Source organism: Trachemys scripta, chromosome 1, assembly GCF_013100865.1.
Source record: "Trachemys scripta elegans isolate TJP31775 chromosome 1, CAS_Tse_1.0, whole genome shotgun sequence".
NCBI lineage: Eukaryota > Metazoa > Chordata > Testudines > Emydidae > Trachemys > Trachemys scripta.
Genome location: NC_048298.1, coordinates 65,800,479 through 65,820,793, shown reverse-complemented (window position 1 = coordinate 65,820,793; position 20,315 = coordinate 65,800,479). Strand labels below are relative to the sequence as shown.

The window sequence follows — 20,315 nt, the reverse complement described above, 5'->3', positions numbered from 1 at the left end:
CGACTGACTGGTAGCTGTCTGGCATTGCAAGCTTCCACAGGGCTATCGCCACTCGCTTCTCAACTGTGAGGGCTGCTCTCATCTTGGTAGTCTGGCGCTTCAGGGCAGGGGAAAGCAAGTCACAATGTTCCATGAAAGTGCCCTTATGCAAGCGAAAGTTTCACAGCCACTGGGAATCATCCCAGACCTGAAACACTATGCGGTCCCACCAGTCTTCCTTGTTTCCCGGGCCCAGAATCAGTGTTCCACGGCATGAACCTTCCCCATTAACACCATGATGTGCACATTGCCAGGGCCCGTACTTTGTGAGAAGTTTATGTCCATGTCTATTTCCTCATCACTCTCATCACCGTGATGCTATCACCTCCTCACCTGGTTTTGCTTTGGCAGGTTCTGGTTCTGCATATACTCTAGGATAATGCGCGTGTTGGTTATATAATTGCCGCGATGATCTGAGTGGGCTCCATGATCCCAGTGCTATGGCATCTGGGCTGAAAAAAGGCACGAAATGATTGCCATTGCTTTCACGGAGGGCGAGAGTGGGGGCCTGATGACATGTACCCAGAATCACCTGCGACACTGTTTTTGCCCCATCAGGCATTGGGATCGCAACCCAGAATTCAAATGGGCGGCGGAGACTGCGGGAACTGTGGGATAGCTACCCACAGCTACCCACACTGCAATGCTCTGAAAGTCGATGCTAGCCTCGGTACTGTGGATGCAGTCTGCTGACTTAATGCACTTAGAGCATTTTGTGTGGGGACACACACAATCGACTTTATAAAAACAATTTCTAACAACCGACTTCTATAAATTCGACCTAATTTCATAGTGTAGACATACCCTTAGTGATAGGGCTATGGGAGACAAGCCAGTTTGTTGTTTTCACAAGAGTTAACATATTAAGTTAAAGACTGTGGGAAAATGCAGGGTTAACCTTTACCTGCTAACTCTTGTTAAAACAACAGGTCACCTTGTCTTCTTTAGATGTTACCTTGTGTTAGTTGCTACAGTAGCTAAGACAAGTTAAGAATGAACTTTTTTTCCTAGTGAAGACAAGGGCTAAATGAGAATCAGGCCTGATCACTTGAGGTAATGACCTCCTACTCTCAAGGTTCTGAATGGCCTCAACTCCCATTGAGATCAGTAGTTATGGATTTTGGGCACCTTGCAGGGGGAACTCAGCATCTTGCAAGATCACATCCATGCATCGAGCATCCATCTGGAAGGAAGTGCATTGATGCTGACAAACATATGGACCCTGTCTACAAGCCGTTTTTACAATGATTTAACTATTTTGGTTAGAAGTGTCATTTTTCTACATAAATGGTTAAATTAGCATGGAATAAAGCTGTTTTATGCTGGTAACGCTTATTCCCTTTCCTCACATGAATATCAATACCAGTATAAGGCAGATTTATACCAGTTAGGGATGGTTGACAAGTTTCAGACACCTTTTTCCATAAAAAATATATTGTTTTGGCAAAATGAAGATGTTTTGCGGGAATATATCGGTTTCAACAAAATTTTTCTAAATTTTTGGTGGGAAAATTTCAAACCAAAATAAGTCAAATGAAAATGAAATATTTTATTTAAATGTGATTCAACTATTAAGGAATTAAGGAAATCATCTGCAAACACTTGGAAGGTAGTAAGGTGATAGGGAATAGTCAGCATAGATTTGTAAAGAACAAATCATGTCAAACCAATCTGATAGCTTTCTTTGATAGGATAACGAGTCTTGTGGATAAGGGAGAAGTGGTGGATGTGGTATACCTAGACTTTAGTAAGGCATTTGATACGGTCTTGCATGATATTCTTATCAATAAACTAGGCAAATACAACGTAGATGGGGCTACTATAAGGTGGGTGCATAACTGTCTGGATAACCGTACTCAGAGAGTACACCTCTACCTTGATATAACGTTGTCCTTGGGAGCCAAAAAATCTTACCGTGTTATAGGTGAAACCGCGTTATAGCGAACTTGCTTTGATCCATAGGAGTGCGCACCCCGCCTCCCCCTCCCCCAGAGCACCGCTTTACCATGTTATATCCGAATTTGTGTTATATCTGTCACGTTGTATCGGGGTAGAGGTGTAGTTATTAATGGGACCCAATCCTGCTGGAAACAAGTGGGGTTCCGCAGGGGTCTGTTTTGGGACCGGCTCTGTTCAATATCTTCATCAACGACTTAGATATTGGCATAGAAAGTACGCTTATTAAGTTTGCAGATGATACCAAACTGGGAGTGTAGCGGGGTGGTAACCCCGCTCCGGTCCAGAGGGGGCTGTGGCTGGAGAAAGCAGCTTTTAGGCTGAGCTGATTGGGGGAAGTGGCTGCAGCTGGGGCCACGCCCCAAACAGACTCAGCTGGCCCTATAAAGGCCAGGGCAACCAGAAGCTCAGCAGTCTCTCTCTGAGTGCAGAGAGAGAAGGGCCTGGCTGCAGGAAGCTAGGGATAGCGTACCTGAGTGGAGCAGGGCTGGGGACAGGCTGAGGAGCTGGGGAGCTCCAGCCTGGATAGCCCCAGGCTGCGGCCTAACGGAAGGCCAAGGGGTATTGGGGTTTGCAGAGGACAGCCCAGGGCTAAGCCAAGGCAGCAGGTCCAAACCCTCCTTGCCAGTGATGAGTGGCCTATACTGCAGTCTGCCCCAGGGAGCGGGGGCTAGTTGGTAACGGGCAGTGGCCTAGTGCTGAGGCAAGGTGGGGATAGTGGGTGGGGGTTCCCCTGGGAGGGGAGACCTAGTGTGTGGGTACTGCCAGGGGGCAGCACCCAGAGCAAGGGGCACCGGGGTCCTGGGAGGGACACGGGAGCCCAGGAGAAGAGGACAGGTGGATCATCAGCCTGCAGAGGGCGCTCGAGAGGCTGGAGAGCTAATTCCCTGGACGACCAGCAGGAGGCACCGCAGGGGTGAGTTGGCTCCTCTTACAGGGAGGGATTGCAACTACTTTGGAGGATAGGGTTATAATTCAAAATGATCTGGACAAATTGGAGAAATGGTCTGAGGTAAACAGGATGAAGTTTAATAAAGACAAATGCAAAGTGCTCCACTTAGGAAGGAACAATCAGTTTCACACGTACAGAATGGAAAGAGACTGTCTAGGAAGGAGTACGACAGAAAGGGATCTAGGGGTTATAGTGGACCACAAGCTAAATATGAGTCAACAGTGTGATGCTGTTGCAAAAAAGCAAACATGATTCTGGGATGCATTAACAGGTGTGTTGTGAGCAAGACACGAGAAGTCATTCTTCCACTCTACTCTGCGCTGGTTAGGCCTCAACTGGAGTACTGTATCCAGTTCTGGGCACCGCATTTCAAGAAAGATGTGGAGAAATTGCAGAGGGTCCAGAGAAGAGCAACAAGAAAGATTAAAGGTCTTGAGAACATGACCTATGAAGGAAGGCTGAAAGAACTGGGTTTGTTTAGTTTGGAAAAGAAGACTGAGAGGGGACATGATAGCACTTTTCGGGTATCTAAAAGGGTGTCATAAGGAGGAGGGAGAAAACTTGTTCATCTTAGCCTCTCAAGATAGAACAAGCAGAAATGGGCTTAAACTGCAGCAAGGGAGGTTTAAGTTGGACATTAGGAAGAAGTTCCTAACTATCAGGGTGGTTAAACACTGGAATAAATTGCCTAGGGAAGTTGTGTAATCTCCATCTCTGGAGATATTTAAGAGTAGGTTAGATAAATGTCTATCAGGGATGGTCTAGACAGTATTTGGTCCTGCCATGAGGGCAGGGGACTGGACTCTATGACCTCTCGAGGTCCCTTCCAGTCCTAGAATCTATGAATCTATTATTTTGATTGGATTTGCCATTCTGTTTCAATTCAGTGTGGAAAAAAGTTGTTTCCGCACGCACAGTCTGCTTTATACTTAACTATCTTGAGTAATTTTATATCATCTGCAAATTTTGCCAACTCACTGTTTATCCCTTTTTCAAGATCATTTATGAATATGTTAAACACTCGTCCCAGTACAGATCCCTGGTGGATACAGTTATTTACCTCTCTCCATTCTCAAAACTGACCATTTATTCTTACCTTTTGTTTCCTGTGTTTAACACCGGTCTACAGTTTTTGAGAAGTCGTCTCCTTCAGACTTAAAATGTGCTATTTATTATGTATTTGATGTGCTGAATTCAAATATGACAATTAAAACAACTGGCTACTGTTTCTAAGATATTTAAGTTTTTACATTTTATGTCTATGTCTATTGTGTAGATTGTAGAGTTTTAATCATAAATTGTAAACCTAGGTCTTTTCATGTGTTTATGGTTGCTTTACATGATAATATTTCACCTGTCCTATTTATGTAACACTTTAAAAATCAGCAAAAGGGTTATATAAATAAAATTTATTATGAAACAAAAGGCAAAAAACTATTATGTACATAGTTTAGTCCTATTCAGTGTCTACTTGGTGCTTCTTGGCTTGACTCTTGTATTCATTAAATGGAGCATCTCTTGTCACTGTCCAGCAATAGTCTGCAAGCATTGATGGGCTCCATTTGCCCTGATAGCATTTCTCCATTGTTGCAATGTCCTGGTGAAATCACTCGCCGTGCTCGTCGCTCACTGCTCTGCAGTGGAAAAAAATCTAGATGAGAGTGCAAAAAATGTATCTTTAGTGACATGTTGCAACCAAGGCTTTTGTATGCCTTGAGGAGGTTTTCCACCAACAACCTGTAGTTGTCTGCCTTGTTGTTTCCGAGAAAATTTATTGCCACTAACTGGAAGGCTTTCCATGCCGTTTTTTCCTTGCCACGTAGTGCACGGTCAAATGCATCATCTCGAAGAAGTTCACGAATCTGAGGACCAACAAAGACACCTTCCTTTATCTTAGCTTCACTTAACCTTGGAAACCCTGGAAGTCCAAGTATACTATATCCATCCACTGGATCTCTTGTCCACATGTTTGTTGAACCCCTCAAAAGAATTCTAGTAGATTGGTGAGGCATGATTTCTTCTTTACAATAGCCATGTTGACTCTTCCCCAACAAATCATGTTAATCTATGTGTCTGATAATTCTGTTCTTTACTATAGTTTCAACGAATTTGTCTGGTACTGAGGTTAGGCTTACCAACCTGTAATTGCCATGATCGCGTCTGGAGCCTTTTTTAAAAATTTGCATCACATTTGCTATCCTCCAGTCATCGGGCACAGAAGCTAATTTATGTGATAGGTTATGTACCACAGTTCTGCAATTTCATATTTGAGTTCATTCAGGACTCTTGGTGAATATCATCTGATCCTGATGACTGACTACTGTTTAATTTATCAATTTGTTCCAAAACCTCCTCTACTGATACCTTAATCTGTGACATTTCCTCTGATTTGTCATCTAAAAAATAATGGGTCAGGTATGGAAATCTCCCTCACATCCTGTGTAGTGAAGACCGATGCAAAGAATTCATTTAACTTCTCCACAATGGCCTAGTCTTAAGTGCTCCTTTAGCATCTCGATCGTCCAGTGGCCCCACTGATTGTTTGGCAGGCTTCCTGCTTCTGATGTACTTAAAAAAAAATTCCTATTAGTTTTGCGTCTTTGGCTAGTTGCTCTTCACATTCTTTTTTGGCCTGTCTAATTTTACTCTTACACTTGTTTTGCCAGAGTTTCTGCTCCTTTCTAGTTTTTTCTGTAAAATTTTACTTCCAATTTTTAAAGCCTGCCTTTTTGCCTTCTTTTAGTTTATTATTTAGACATGGTGGCCTGTTTTTGGTCCTTTTACTATCCTTTTTATTTTGGGATATACATTTGATTTGAACCGCTATTGTGGTGTTTTTAAAAAGTTTACATGCAGCTTGCAGGCATTTCACTCTTGTGAATGTTCCTTTTAATTTCCATTGAACTAGCTTCTTCATTTTTTGTGTAGTTTCCCTTTCTGAAATTAAATACTACTGTGGTGGACTTCTCAGATATTCCCTCCCCCGCCCACAGGATGTTAAATTTTATTATATTATGATCGCTATTACCGAGCAGTTCAACTATATTCAGCTCTTGGACCAGATCCCCTGTGCCACTTAGGACTACATCAAGAATTGCCTCTCCCCTTGTGGGTTCCAGGACTAGCTGCTCCAAGAAGTAGTCATTAACAGTGTCTAGAAACTTTATTTCTGCAACCTATCCTGAGGTGACATGTACCCAGTCAATATGGGGAAATCCCCCATTATTATTATTTAGATTTCTTTTTTTTATAGCCTCTAATCTCCCTGAGCATTTCACAGTCACCATCCTAGTGAACTGATCAGTACTAATTCCTACTGCTATACTCTTATTATTCAAGAATGGCATTTCTATCCATAGAGATTCTATGGTACAGTCTGATTCATTTAAGATTTTTACTAAATATGGCTCTATGATTTCTTTCACATACAGTGCCACTCCCCCACCAGCACAACCTATTCTGTCATTCCTATATACTTTGTACCCTGCTATTACAGTGTCCCATTGATTGTCATCATTCTACCAAGTTTCTGTGATGCCTACTATTTCAATATCCTCATTTAATACCAGGCACTCAAGTTCACCCATCTTATTATTTAGACATCTAGCATTTGTATACAAACACTTATAAAATTTGTCACTTTTTATTTGTCTGCCTTTATGTGATATAATTGAATGGGATTCACTTTCATTTGACTTTTTCTCTTCAGTTCCCACCTGTGCTTTATCGACATCTATCCTCTCCTCTTTACTAAGATACAGAGAATCCGTATGAATAGATCCTCTCCATCGGATGTCTCTGTCAGAACTGTGTGCTCCTCCACAGCTGTCAGCTTTCCTCCAAGCCCTTAGTTTAAAAACTCCCCTATGACCTCTTTAAGATGGGGTGACCAGAACTGCAAATCTGGTTCCAGCGATCTGGTTCTATTTTGGTTTAACAAGAGCCCATCCTTCCTGTATAGGGTCCTGCTTTCCCAAAAGATTCCCCAGTTCCTAATAAGCCGGAAACACCCCTTTTTATAGCATGATCTCATCCATGCATTGAGACTCTGCAGCTCTGCCTGTCTATCTGGCCCTGTGCATGGAACTGGAAGTATTTCAGAAAATGCTACCAGCTGGATTTTAATCTCTTCCCTGGCAGGCTAAATTTGGCCTCCAGGAGCTCTTTCCTATCTCACTGGTACCTACATGTACTAGTAACAGTAGTGGCAATACGTGTCCTTAGTGAACAGGATGCTGCACTTTCCATGAGTGGGTTTGAAGAACAGGACACATCTCAGAGAAGCTGCATGCTGTCACAGAAGACTCAGACCCCTCATGCTCTCTATTGGATTTGTCACACCTGACAATGGATTAAATCAGAAAGTCAGCGCTTCCATCACATCCCTCGCCCCACTCACTGTCTCAGTCTTGTTGTGAGGGAATTTCTGGAGGTGATACCCATCTGCAGGCATTGCTATCAATAGCCCGGAAGATCTGTGGCTACTTCAGCTGCTTCTAGTCAGCAAGGTGCACACTAGAAAGCTGCAAGCCTGAGTTATCTGCAGACCTAATTTAGTCTCTCTGCCCTGCAACAGAGAAAGGCTACTAGGATGATCTGAGGAATGGAAAACCTGTCTTATGAAAGGAGAATCACAGAGCTCGGCTTGTTTAGCCTAACCAAAAGAAGGTTAAGGGAAGATATGATTGGTCTATATAAATATATCAGAGGGATAAATACCAGGGAGGGAGAGGAATTATTTAAGCTCAGTACCAATGTGGACACAAGAACTGGCCATCAGGAAGTTCAGACTTGAAATCAGATGAAGGTTTCTAACCATGAGAGGAGTGAAGTTCTGGAACTGCCTTCAAAGGGGAGCAGTGGGGGCAAAAGACATATCTGGCTTCAAGATTAAGTTTGATAAGTTTATGGAGGGGATGGTATGATGGAATAGCCTAATTTTGGCAATTAATTGATCTTTGACTATTAGCGGTAAATATGCCCAATTGCCTGTGATGGGATGTCAGATGGGGTGGGATCTGAGTTACTACAGAGAATTCTTTCCTGGGTGTCCGGCAGGTGAGTCTTGCCCACATGTTCAGGGTTTAGCTGATCGCCATATTTGGGGTCGGGAAGGAATTTTCCTCCAGGGCAGATTGGCAGAGGCCCTGGGTTTTTTTTTTCCTTCCTCTGCAGCGTGGGGCATTGGTCACTTGCTGGAGGATTCTCTGCACCTTGAAGTCTTTAAACCATGATTTGAGGACTTAGATGGCTATGACGTAGGTTAGGGGTTTGTTGCGGGAGTGGATGGGTGAGATTCTGTGGCCTGCGTTGTGCAGGTCAGTCTAGATGATCATAATGGTCCCTTCTGACTTAAAGTCTACGACTCTAACCAGATGGAGCTGGAGGTGGTGACCAGATGGAACTCCACCTCTTACAGGCTGAAGTACCTGTATGAGCAGAGAGCAGCAGTGCAAACATGGTACATTCGTAGCTCCACACACACGCAGCCCAGCCTCTACTTCTCACCCTCCCACTGGGTGCTCATGAAGAAACTAACTGACATCCAACAACACTGATGAGACCACAAAGCTGGTCACCAATGATGATGTGGGGATCAGTCAAGTAATTCCCTCACTGCTTGCAGGAGATAAAATTAACGCACATGAAGAACCTCTTCCATTAACAGAGTGACAGTGCTGGGAAGTAGCTAGTTGGAGTCATGCTGTCTGCTCTTTTGGAAAATTGGCAGCAGGTAGAAGGAGCACTACTTGGTGTCAATATATTTAGTTACCCATTTCAAAAGTATCCTGGCTTCCTTCATCTCAGGCAACAGGGAGGCAGACATACTGTGCTTGAAAAATCAACTTTGAGACATTGCCATGGCCCTCAAGATGTGGGCAGCAGCATCTTCATCACTAGAAGTCAACAGTACAGCAAATACTACAGCAGGAGACTAGTACTTCCATGAGTACACAGGGAGAGAGCAATACACCCGTTTGTCACAGTGTGGAGGATTTTGTTCCGGTTGACACTGTCTCCTCCACTCTTGGAGAGGAGTACACTGCTACTGTGGTGCAGAGGCCAGTGGCAGGGTATGCCAAGATATCAGACTAGTGCCACTAACTCAGACCCTCTTCATTATTGGCTGCTGAATGTGTGGATAGCATTTCATCTCTTGGCTGTGTGTCTCCCACTTTTCTTGCCCACCATCAAGCATGTGCTCAGGGCAGTTCTTTAGCACAGCAGTCGCTATAGTCTCCAAGAGGTGCACATCAGTCTGCAGGGAATGGGAAGAGGCTTTCATTCATCCACATGAATAGACATCAGTTTCCTCAGCAACATCTCTCACGGAACATGCCAGCAGCAGCCTGATGGAAAACCCTGAAGCAATGGTGGGGGAGGAAGAGGAGGACTGCTGAGGGGATTTTCATGTACTTGTCCCCTTATTGCTCTCCAGACTCAGCCTCTTCCTTTCTGAAATTTTGCAAGTGGAGGAATGTCCGTCACACCTTGGAGTGTACAGAATGGATTCCTAACACCACCACACAGTCAGGCACCAGTCCCAGTATCTTTCTTGTGGACTGACTATAATTTGCTTTAATTATTGCACTGGAGAGCCTCAGACAGAGGGAGATAGACCAACCTGCCAGCTGTGAAATTACTGGCACAAGAGACAGTCCACTATATTAAGTGTCTTAGAGCACTGTGCTTATGGATAACCCAATGAATTTCTCTGGCCCTCTCTCCCTCTGTCTCATCTTTACTTTTGCCAGTTCAATGTTGTGATGGAAAGTTCATGGTTGCTGGCTTCAGGATGGGGCCTTGGGTGCTCCCTCCAGCACCTCTGAGTGCCTTTTGTGGATGTGGCACCACAGGGTGTTAGTCTCTGAGTTTCTCCTGGCTACATGACAGTGGGGAGGGAGCTCTTTCACAGTGGTGGTCGGAAGCCGCATCTGGCTCCTGCCCTAGCAAGAAGGTACATCTGCTACCACCTCTGTGCACCATCACCCCCACCTGCTCCCCATAATCTCCTTTCTGAGTCCTAGGGGATTTTATTTTTTCATTTATTTTGGTCTATGTATCACCGACCCACCCTCCTCTCACCCTGACTAGTTAACATTGAGCTCTGTCCCACTGATAACTGAATTCAGAATGGCCACTATTGGACTTGCTCTTCTGAGTTGAAAGAAAAGTGCAGCCTGACTCCCAAGCCAGCTGTTAGACCTCTCGAGCCTTTTCCTCCAGTTGCAGAATTGCTTCTAGACAACTTCCAGTGACAGGACTACAGTAGGCCTCTTCCTCTGCATTATGGAAACCCTCTGGGATCCCCCACAAGTTAACAAGCCTGGAAACTGCCTCCTTCAGACTCAGAACACTTCCTAGAGCAACAAGCACATCATCCCTGTATCAGCTGCAGAAAACCTCCTAGGATTCCCCTAGCATCAATCATTGTATTCTGCAAATACAATGGATACAGCGAGTTACATGTTTAACATATCCCAAGTTGATGTCATCATTTTTATTGCAGTAACATCTAAGACACTACTATGTTAGACATTGTAGAAACACGCAAGATGATACCATCCCTGCCCTGACGAGCACACAATCTAATATGAAATAAGACAACCAGTGAGTGAGAGGTAGGGGAACGACAAGCATAAAGATCATCATCACGTTGATTAGCTATGCACACCACTATATGACTCTGAATCATTTGCAAGTTGTTTTAAAAGTATAGGTAACAGCCATTCCTGATGACTGCTCACTATAGCCATCATTAGGTTGTTGATTTCTTACAGGCATCTCCGAGTAGGTCTTAAGAAGAAGAGTGTAGTGGCTTTTCAGATTAGGTGAGGGAGGGCATTCAGTGAGTAAAGGGCAGCAAGGCAAAAATTGTGCAGCTGATCGTGGAAGACACTCATAAATGAGTTTTCAGGCTGGCATCCGTGGCAGAGGGAAGCATGTGTGTGTGAAAGTAAGACTGTGAGATTGATAGTTATATTGGCCTGATCAGCTCCCACTGCAGTCAATGCGAATCTCACCATTGACTTCAGTGGGAGCTGGATCAAGCCCTGAGGGACAAAAGCAGGTAAGATAAGGATGAGGCAGAGTGTGAAGGGGCTTGAAGTATTGCGAAGTATTATCACTGTGGCCAACTTAATGCTGCTGTGGGAAAAATTAACATCTGCATTTTCTGACCAGAGTGTGTCTAAATTCTAGAATGAAAATTACTCTGGTCCCAGAACCCAGTCCTAGACCAGTGCCAAAAAAAGAAGCTAGATCATGGGAGCAGTAATAAAATATTAAGGTCTGATACATCATGAACAATCAGGGCTAGAAACACATACCTTATACCACTAGAAAGTTGGGATTCTCACATTTCCACTGCTATACTGCTATACACCATTCATTTCTAGCCCTGTCGGTTGCTAAGCTCTAAGGTGCTATTATCCCTTACTGACCTGCAAAAGAACAAAAAGGAAAAGACAGGCACACACAGGCTTGGCTATTTCTTCCTGCCAGTTCTATTTACTCTGGAAGGAAACCCATAGGGTATACCTTTTCTGTACTGTCAACTGGGTCAATTCTTCCTCTACTGCCCAGGCATGTACGGGATGTACGGCTCCTTCTCTTCCACTTCTTTTAATCGTATCATTCAACTCCCCAACTTTTTCTTAATTCACTCCAATTCTGACATAAATTCAGGAGCAGATACAGCATGCACTGTCAGGGAAAGAGAGGAATGCTTTCTAACATTTGCAAGATGGTATTCTTAGCTGCTTTCGGGTGATAAAAGGCATTGGCTTCTAGCTCTAGCTGTTCTCAAGATAGTGGTTGCTATTATCATGTCAGAATTGAAGCAGGGGGTAAAAGCAAGATGGTAATCAGAATAATGCTCCAATATCTAGCAACCTACCAGGGCTAGAAACACTTTGGGAGATCAATAAAAAGATTTTGGGGGACACTAAATGTTTCTTAGCACTGGTTGTGGACGATTGATCAAATTTAGAAAAAAAAACAACAGTATTCTTAACCTTAATATTACATTACTGCATATTTTGCATTTATTAGTTTACAGATTTTACATTTAGCAGGTGTTTTATTACAAAGATTTTATTTAGCTTTCACCATTCTATATAGGGAATTGCATTTATACAATAATTTAGTATGTGATTTCAGATATAAAATAGCTGCTTTGGAACATCTTTCTGTTTAAAACCTTTTTTTTTGCACCATCTAACTTTTGTGAAAATTACCTGGTTCTTTCCTCTTCTCCCCCCCGCCCCAAATTATCTTTCTTGCAGTTCATTTTAAAGCAGCTGTAATTGGGTGCACAGCAACTAAACAATTACCTAGGATCAATTCTGAGAAACAGTTCAGGAAAACACATGTATGCTTTACGAGATTCCACCGTGAGGAAAGTTTATTTTTACCTGATTTGTTAGACACCCATATAATTGCCTCTGAAGAGATGTGGCTCGTATTTCCTACCGCAATTGTTAGTGGAATCTGCCACAAGTAGCTGCAAGACAAAGGAGGGGGATCTAAGAACAAAAATACTGAACCAAGTCTTCTCACTCACAGCAATCAGGGATCACATCAAAGAAACCACAACACAATTTCAGTAGCAGTAAAGATTTTGATTCTAATAAGTTACTTTGATTTTAAGATGACAGTGGTAACAAACCAACGAAAAAGTCATTCATCTTAAAAAAAAAAAATACTGAATTAGATTTTTCACAAGCTACAACACAAGAGACTTTTTCCACAAGGTTTCTAGAACAAGGTTTTTATAAAAGAGGAAAGAATGACCTCCCATAAAAATATGACCACCATTCATTCATTCCTGAAAAAGAGAAACCCGAGGGGAAAACATGCTTTGGTTTAGATGGTCTGCTAAGTTTAAAAGCAACCTATAAGGACTGCCATTCTTTTAGCGTAACTTCTTAGTGTGTTACAATAGGCTATCATTACTAGTAGATTATGACAGAAAGTTAATGGGCCTGTTCCTCAACTGACTTGCCCCTTCTGTTGTCATTTACACCTGAGCAAATTACCATTCAGATCTGGACACATGCAGCTGGCACAGGTATAAGGGAGGGGAGAATCAAACCTCAGCATCATCACAGTGCACAAGCACGTTATTCATTGAATAAATGTCAGTAATTCATCTAAGATCTTCATAATGTTTTACCCTAAAGAGAAATTACTGCACACTGTATATCTTTTCTCAGGAAATGGAAAGGATTCCTTTAGGATGCCATTATTATTACCCCTACTTTCAACCCCCCACAACCACCTCAAACACAAAATCCTTCCTCCAGCTTGGGAGAGTTATAAACGTTTCCCCTACACAGCTGCCCTCCAGGTGTGATTTTTAAATTAATTTAGTTAAACTGTTGCAAATGTGTGTGGACCAGCACTTAATGTCCAAATCAGCTCCACGACCACCAGTATTTGTCACTTCAAAATTAGTTGGTGTTTAGAAGTTTTAAACTGCAACTATCACTTCTCTGAGATTTGCTCATTCAGAAGTTTGCCCCACTTAACTATATGCAATACTTAAATGTGTCACAACAGCAATAAACATGCTTGCAAATGACTAATGGTCTGCCAGGGAACACATCTGTCATACAGTGCTGAAAGTTACATGCATCATAGAGTGCATAGCACTGCATTTCCTCAGTATGTATTCAGAGAGAAATGGTGGACTCCTAAAAAGGAATCTAAGGGCTTTTCTACAAGGTGGGGTAATGTGCACTGTGAGGGTCTGATTTTTAAAGTGCATTAATGTGTTGTGCATTAACTGGTCTGTGCAGACCCTGCTGGTGTGCTTTAACATGTGCTGTTTGAAACGGTACTTTGTTAAAGTGCAGTAGGAGAGCAGTTCTCAACCAGGAGTCTGGGGCTCCCTGGGGGGATGCAAGCAGGTTTCATGGGGTCTGCCAAGCAGAGCAAGTGTTAAGACTTGCTGGGGCCCAGGGTAGAAAGCTGAAGCCCCGTTGTGTGGGGCTGAAGCCCGGGGCTCCAAACCCTGCCACCTGGGGCTGAAGCCAAAGTCTGAGTTTTGGGGGGGGGGGCCCTATGGTGTGAGGCCTCAGGCAATTCAAAGCATAGAATATCAGGGTTGGAAGAGACCTCAGGAAGTCATCTAGTCCAAGCCCCTGCTCAAAGCAGGACCAACCCCAACTAAATCATCCCAGCCAGGGCTTTGTCAAGCCGGGCCACAAAAACCTCTAAGGATGGAGGTTGCTTGCTACCACCTAGCACTGGCCTTGGCTTTTATATGCAGAAAAACAGTTGTTGTGGCACTGGTGGGCCATGGAGTTTTTATAGCATGTTGGGAGGGTAGGGGCCTCAAAGAAAAAGGTTGAGAACTTCAGCACTAGGGAACCTTTAGTGAGCACCAGCAGGGTCTACACAGACCAGTTAATGCACATGTTAGTACTCTGTAGAAATCACATCCCAAAGGATGAATTACCTCACTGTGTAGACAAGTCCTAAGTGACTTCTGTTCCTCCACTATCTTCAGATGGCATCAATGTTACATGGATTATTTGATTCCTTTGCTTATTACAATCCAAATGCCTGATTCAGCAAATACTAATGCACATGAGTAGCTTTACACACTTGATTTCTCACATACATAAGTGTTGCAGCATCCAAATTATCCAAATCCAAATAGGGCAGTACATCTGGGACAATAATACTCAAAACACAGCTATTCAATGGAGGAAGATACTTGGAAAGCAGCAATGTTGGAAGAGCTGTGAGTGACACTGGAAGGCAAACTAGATATGAACACACAGTGTATTGTGGCAGCAAAAAAACCAAACCAAAACAAAAAACAAGCCAGCATAATTTTGGGCTGTGCAGGTAATGGCATCATGCCACATAGCAGGGAAGTGATAGTCCCTGGCTAGCAGCCAGATTCTGATATCCTTACTCATTTTGAATACAAACCTACTCTATGAGTGGTCCCATTGAAATTAATGAGAAAACTCATGCAATAAGGTGCTAGTCAGTTTGAGTAAGGATATTAAAATCTGGCCTTAATTTACTCTGGGAAATACCAGACCTTTAAAAATAGAGTCAGTTTTGGATACCACCGTATGAAAAAGACATTGAAAACCTGGAGAGAATTCAGAGAAAAGCAGCAAAGCTATATGAGAGGCAAGACCCACTAATATATGAGAAAAGATGAAATATATTATATAAATATTGCTCTTGTAATAGCTCGCTCAATGTCAAGGCGCAGTGACAATAATAAATGTAAAACAGCAAAAGAAAAAACACTGTCACATACTAATTTGGCTGCCTTTTTAAAAATGTATTCTCAATATTTTGAGAGGAAATGTCATGTAATAGATATTAAACTGATTATACTTTTTGTATATAAATAGATTGAATATCCTGTGTTGTTTTATTCAAGTAAATGTTATGCTTTTACTCAAAGGTTTGGATAACAGCAAAGTACAAAAAATCTCAGCAAAAATATTTAATAATATAGCTATTTCAGAGCTTTATTTTAATTTTTATGTCAAAAAACATTTTCGTGTTGATGCGGCTACACAGCAGATAGTCTTATAACTGAGACCTGTTATAACACTTGAAATTAATGAGTTCCATTCAAATACATGGGGCCAGAGAGCACTCTCTACAGAAAAACTCTTGGGGAAAAGGGTCACTCCTTTTGTACAGCATCGGTCCTCTCCTTTACCTGTCACGACAGATCTCGGCTGGGGCCCCACAAAGTTTTGAGGGCAGGAAGGGGAGAAAAAGTAGGGACTCTGTTGAACTCCCTGTCTCTTCTCTAGTCAACCCACATGTAGCCAAGTTGATGTGTGAGGAGATGTCTCCTCTATGGCTCCTACGGAGGCAAAGGCAAAAGCAGCAGGGGGGATTCACGCTGTGAGGATGTGGGCCAGAAGAGTGGCACACAGGCACAGCAATCTTGCAGAATGAATCTTATATCTGTGCACAGATCCTCAGAGGGCATGGGTTTTAGATCTCTCACACCTGCCTACTTCACAAGCCCTCCAAATCCCTTCTCCTTGAGGATTTGTTTCCCAGTACAGTGGTTCTCAACCAGGGGCACGTGTACCCCTGAGAGTATGCAGAGGTCTTCCAAGGGGTACAGCAACTCATCTAGAAATTTGCCTAGTTTTACAACAGGCTACATAAAAAGCAGTGGCGAAGTCAGTATAAACTAAAATTTCATACTGACAATGACTTGTCAATATACTATACATTGAAATGTAAATACCAGATTTATATTCCAATTGATTTATTTTATAATGATAGGGTAAAAATGAGAAAGTAAGCAATTTTTCAGTAATAGTGTGCTGTGACACTTTTGTATTTTTATGTCTGTTTTTGTAAGCAAGTAGTTTTAATGTGAGGTGAAATTTGGGGGTATGCAAGACAAATCAGACTCCTGAAAGGGTTGAGAGCCACTGTCCCAGTAGAACACAGTTTCTCCGTAGGATTTGAACAGTGCGGATGTTAATGAGTAAAAGTCTGGTAAACTACCTTCTTCCATTGTCCAGCTTGTGCCATTCTATATGTACTATTACCCCTTAATTGGCATATATGCTTGGCTGCTTCCTCATTCCAGCTTTTTTCCCCTTTACTGTGCTATAAACCTGGGCCAGCTCTTCCACTACTGCCCATGCATGGCAGTCATATGTGGTTTCTTCTCTCAAGGTTTCTCATCAACACCTTCTCTGAGGGACACACACTGTATCTTCCAGCTGTTTGCCTTCACCTGTATAGTTGTAGGACCCTGGTGAATTCCCCTCTTCCTCTATTTTACCTAATTTTTTGAGGGTTGAGAGGGTGAGAGGAGATGGAAGCTTCTCTCTTATTTTCCTCATTTGTTATGGCTTATATGTGTAACTGGTGCAGAAAGGAATACTGCTCTCAGCTACCAATTCCAGTGAAAAATTGGAACCTGTCCTTGAAGACCAGGAGACTAGTCTGGAATGACATAAAACAAGCCAGTTGGTTCTTCCTCCCTCAACCATATGCCTGTAGGGACAGGACAGCTGTTAAGGCAGCATGCTCAGATTTGGGGGAAACGGAGCATTATAGCTATCAAGCTATTCAACTCACACATGATGCTGAAAAGCTTAAGCAGGACAAACACATAACCATCTTTTTACTCAAGAGGACCTATCTTCATAGCAGATCCGTAAAGTGTGGGGATTCTCAGGGCTATGAGAGGAATTTAAAGGAATAACCTGTGAGGATGAGGTAGAGATAAATTTGAAATTGGACTGGATGTGGGAAACACGTGATGGAACTGTAAAGTGCATAATGTCGCACATTCATGAATATTTTGAAGAGATGTTTGAAAAATGGGAATGCTATTGAGTGTTAATGCAAATAAACCCATTATTGGTACACTAGGCCATTATTTTTCAAAGTAGTTAAATTCAAGTTGTAGTTAAATTCACAATTAAAGGGAATGTACTGCCGCTTTGTTTTTGGTGGCACCACTTTAATGCATAATACAGAAGCACATTAGTATCTACATTCAATTTGCAGAATAATTCAGAGAGACTTGCTTGATATAGTAATACAATTTAGTAACTGTTGAGATGCATGTAATACTAGAAGCTAGCTAATTATGCTATGCTTGGATTATATAGATTTGTCTTGAGCGTTACATTATAATTACATATCCTACATTATTGTACTTTATCTCACTCAGAAAAAATCATATTTGTGATGAATACTTGCTATGCCTTAACTTATACCAAATAACTAATTGAGATTCCTCTATGGAAAAATTCAGAGATTATAAACTATCATGCAAACATGATTCTTCACATTTCTTATCTGTGATTAATAGTAATGCTATAGTAATGTTGGATGTCCAACAGAATAGTTGGCTGGTTTCTTTAGAAAAGCCAAAAAAGGGGCAATAGTTTCTTTGCTGACATAACAAAAATCTCAGGGTCATTATAAAGAAGAGGCAAGGTGTACCAGTCTATTGTTATCCCTACTATTCTGTGTGGTGCCAAAACCTGGTTCACATACGGTAGACACTTTAAGGTTCATGAATGATACCATCAACAGTGCCTCCGCAAAATCATCTGAATCAAGGGGGATGACCAACGCACCAACATCAGTGTTCTGTCCCAAGCCAAAACTCCAACATTGAAGCTATGCTCATACATCACCAACTCTGTTGGGCTGGCCATATTCTTCAAATGCCAGACAATTGACTCTCAAAGCAGGTAATGTTCTCACAACTGTGCCATGGTCAATAAGACAAGGAGTGGGCAAAAATGTGCTTCAAAGACCCCCTTAAAGCCAATATGAAGAAGTGCAATATTGACATAAACTCATGGGAAACCCAAGCCCTTGACTGACCAAAATGGAGAAGGACCTAGTGGCAAGGATCCCAGTATTTTGAGATGCAACTACGACAACAGGAAACAGAAAAATGGGAAAGGAGGAAAGAACGCACCATAGCCCAACTCAACATGATCCACCCCTTCCACTGGGAAACGTTTGCCCCAACAGTGACAAGATCTATGGATCCCGGATCAATCTCATTAGCCACCTGCAGATCCACCATCGATAATTGTCTATCATTCAATGGAAGACAAGCATCCTCGAACTTCAAGGGATTGGTGATATATCAAAGGATTTCCATTCTTTTCTGGACCACTGAACTACCCACCACCCTTTGATTACAGAAAGCAGCATGCACCTCCATTCAGACAACAGCCACTGCAGCAGCGCCAGCCATACTGTTCATCTCCTGACTGAGTCCCACTATCTGGGTTCCACATCTATAATGCTCTACACCAGCGTCCAAGACCTATCCCCACTCCCCAAAACAGCTACCCATCCTTCTCAATTCCTCCTCCCTCATTGTTCTGCTCCACCCCACAAACACTACCCACCTGACTCCATACTTACCCCATTTCAAATTATAACATATCTCTGCGCACACAAGCACACCACCCTCTCCCTCCATGATTTTTTTTAAAATCAGGAATATGTGGATTAATTAACTTAGTTGTGCCCAATAATTCCTGAGAATTAGTACATGAAAACATGTGGAAAGCAACATAGCCCACAGCAATAATAAAAAAAGAGAAGAAACTTTTCATTGTCAGCCCAACTTCTCTAAGTGTGTGGGACTGCTGTCACTGTGTAGAAAGCCATAACACAATATACCAATTTTATCCTCTTTAGTATTCGGCACGCTACAACAGTAACAGTTGCAGCCACACTGCACATCAGAGAATGCTGAAAGTTTCTATGGTGGGAAGCAATCCAAGTATAAAATGTGAAATGCATTTGGAAATCACAGGTTAAATTAAAACTGGCATTTCTGACATCATTGCTCATAGCAGCAATCATGCTGAAAAGTGACATCAATGCAGGAGCACACATTAGCAGACTGTAAGGGCATTTTATATTCTGATTCCATAATGTAACATGTAAAAAAGAACTTCTACAGATAAAAGTGATACAAAATGCTGAGGAGACTTTTAGAGGCAAAGCGATATATTGGGCAGAGTGTGCACTGGGCAAGTTAGTGGCAGTGGCCGAAGGCATTCTGCCTGCATGGGCCTGAGAGGATGTTTGGGAACACTATTACAAGCAGCTCTTGTATCTATTACTTAAACATGTAGCATGCACTCCACACAGCTGGGGTGTGGATTGCCTCCGTAATCAGGAAGAGCACAACCACTGGCATTATGTTTGTCCCCTAACGAACATGAGTGTACAAGTGATGGGAAGGGGCTCCCTGCACAGTTTTCCATTTCAGCTGGAGCAGCCAGGATAGAGCCCTGGTTTACCCAATAAAGAAACTTTTAAAGTTTTTCAGATATTTGTATATATATGCAGTAGTTTTGATTTTTTTTATCCCATGTTGTTCATTTCTTGCATACCATACAGAATACAATAACATTCCACTACTTCAGAGTTCAATTCTGCCACTCTTATTCATGCTGAATGTCCATGGTAGTAATCAATGTAAGCAAGAGTGGCAGAATCACACCCTTTGGTGACAAGACAGTTATTTGCAATCGCAATTATAACTTATGCTTAATATGCCATATACTATAAAGGTGAAAGACATAAAAAGAAAACAATCTTTTGAGCTCCTCTCAAAAGAGAGATGGGAAAGTGGGTGAGTTAAACCTTTATTCTGGAAGTGGGGCAGTTGTTGTCTACAACAGGCAAATAATTTAGTAAAGAAAAACTGTATTTGTGTGTATATACACCCAAAGTGTCATACAAATAACAAATGGGGATACACCTGGCAATGTTTTTTTATTATTTCACTTCTCATTACTAAGGGGGCAAGCGCTACCCCTTTCTTGCAAGACTTGAATAAATGAGTTTTGTGCAGGGA

At 42.3% G+C, this 20,315-nt stretch overlaps 1 protein-coding gene across 2 annotated transcripts in view; it reads right to left on the bottom strand.

Moving 5' to 3' along the window:
- TRHDE (thyrotropin releasing hormone degrading enzyme) overlaps positions 1–20,315 on the bottom strand; it is a 302,627-nt gene that overhangs the window by 65,836 nt on the left and 216,476 nt on the right. For both annotated transcript variants that reach the window (XR_004645855.1, XM_034771582.1), the window contains exon 10: positions 12,364–12,452. Coding sequence is in view for 1 of the 2 variants with exons in the window: in XM_034771582.1 (XP_034627473.1) it covers positions 12,364–12,452 (89 nt within the window). In the remaining variant the exon portion in view is untranslated. The remainder of the gene's footprint in view (positions 1–12,363; positions 12,453–20,315) is intronic.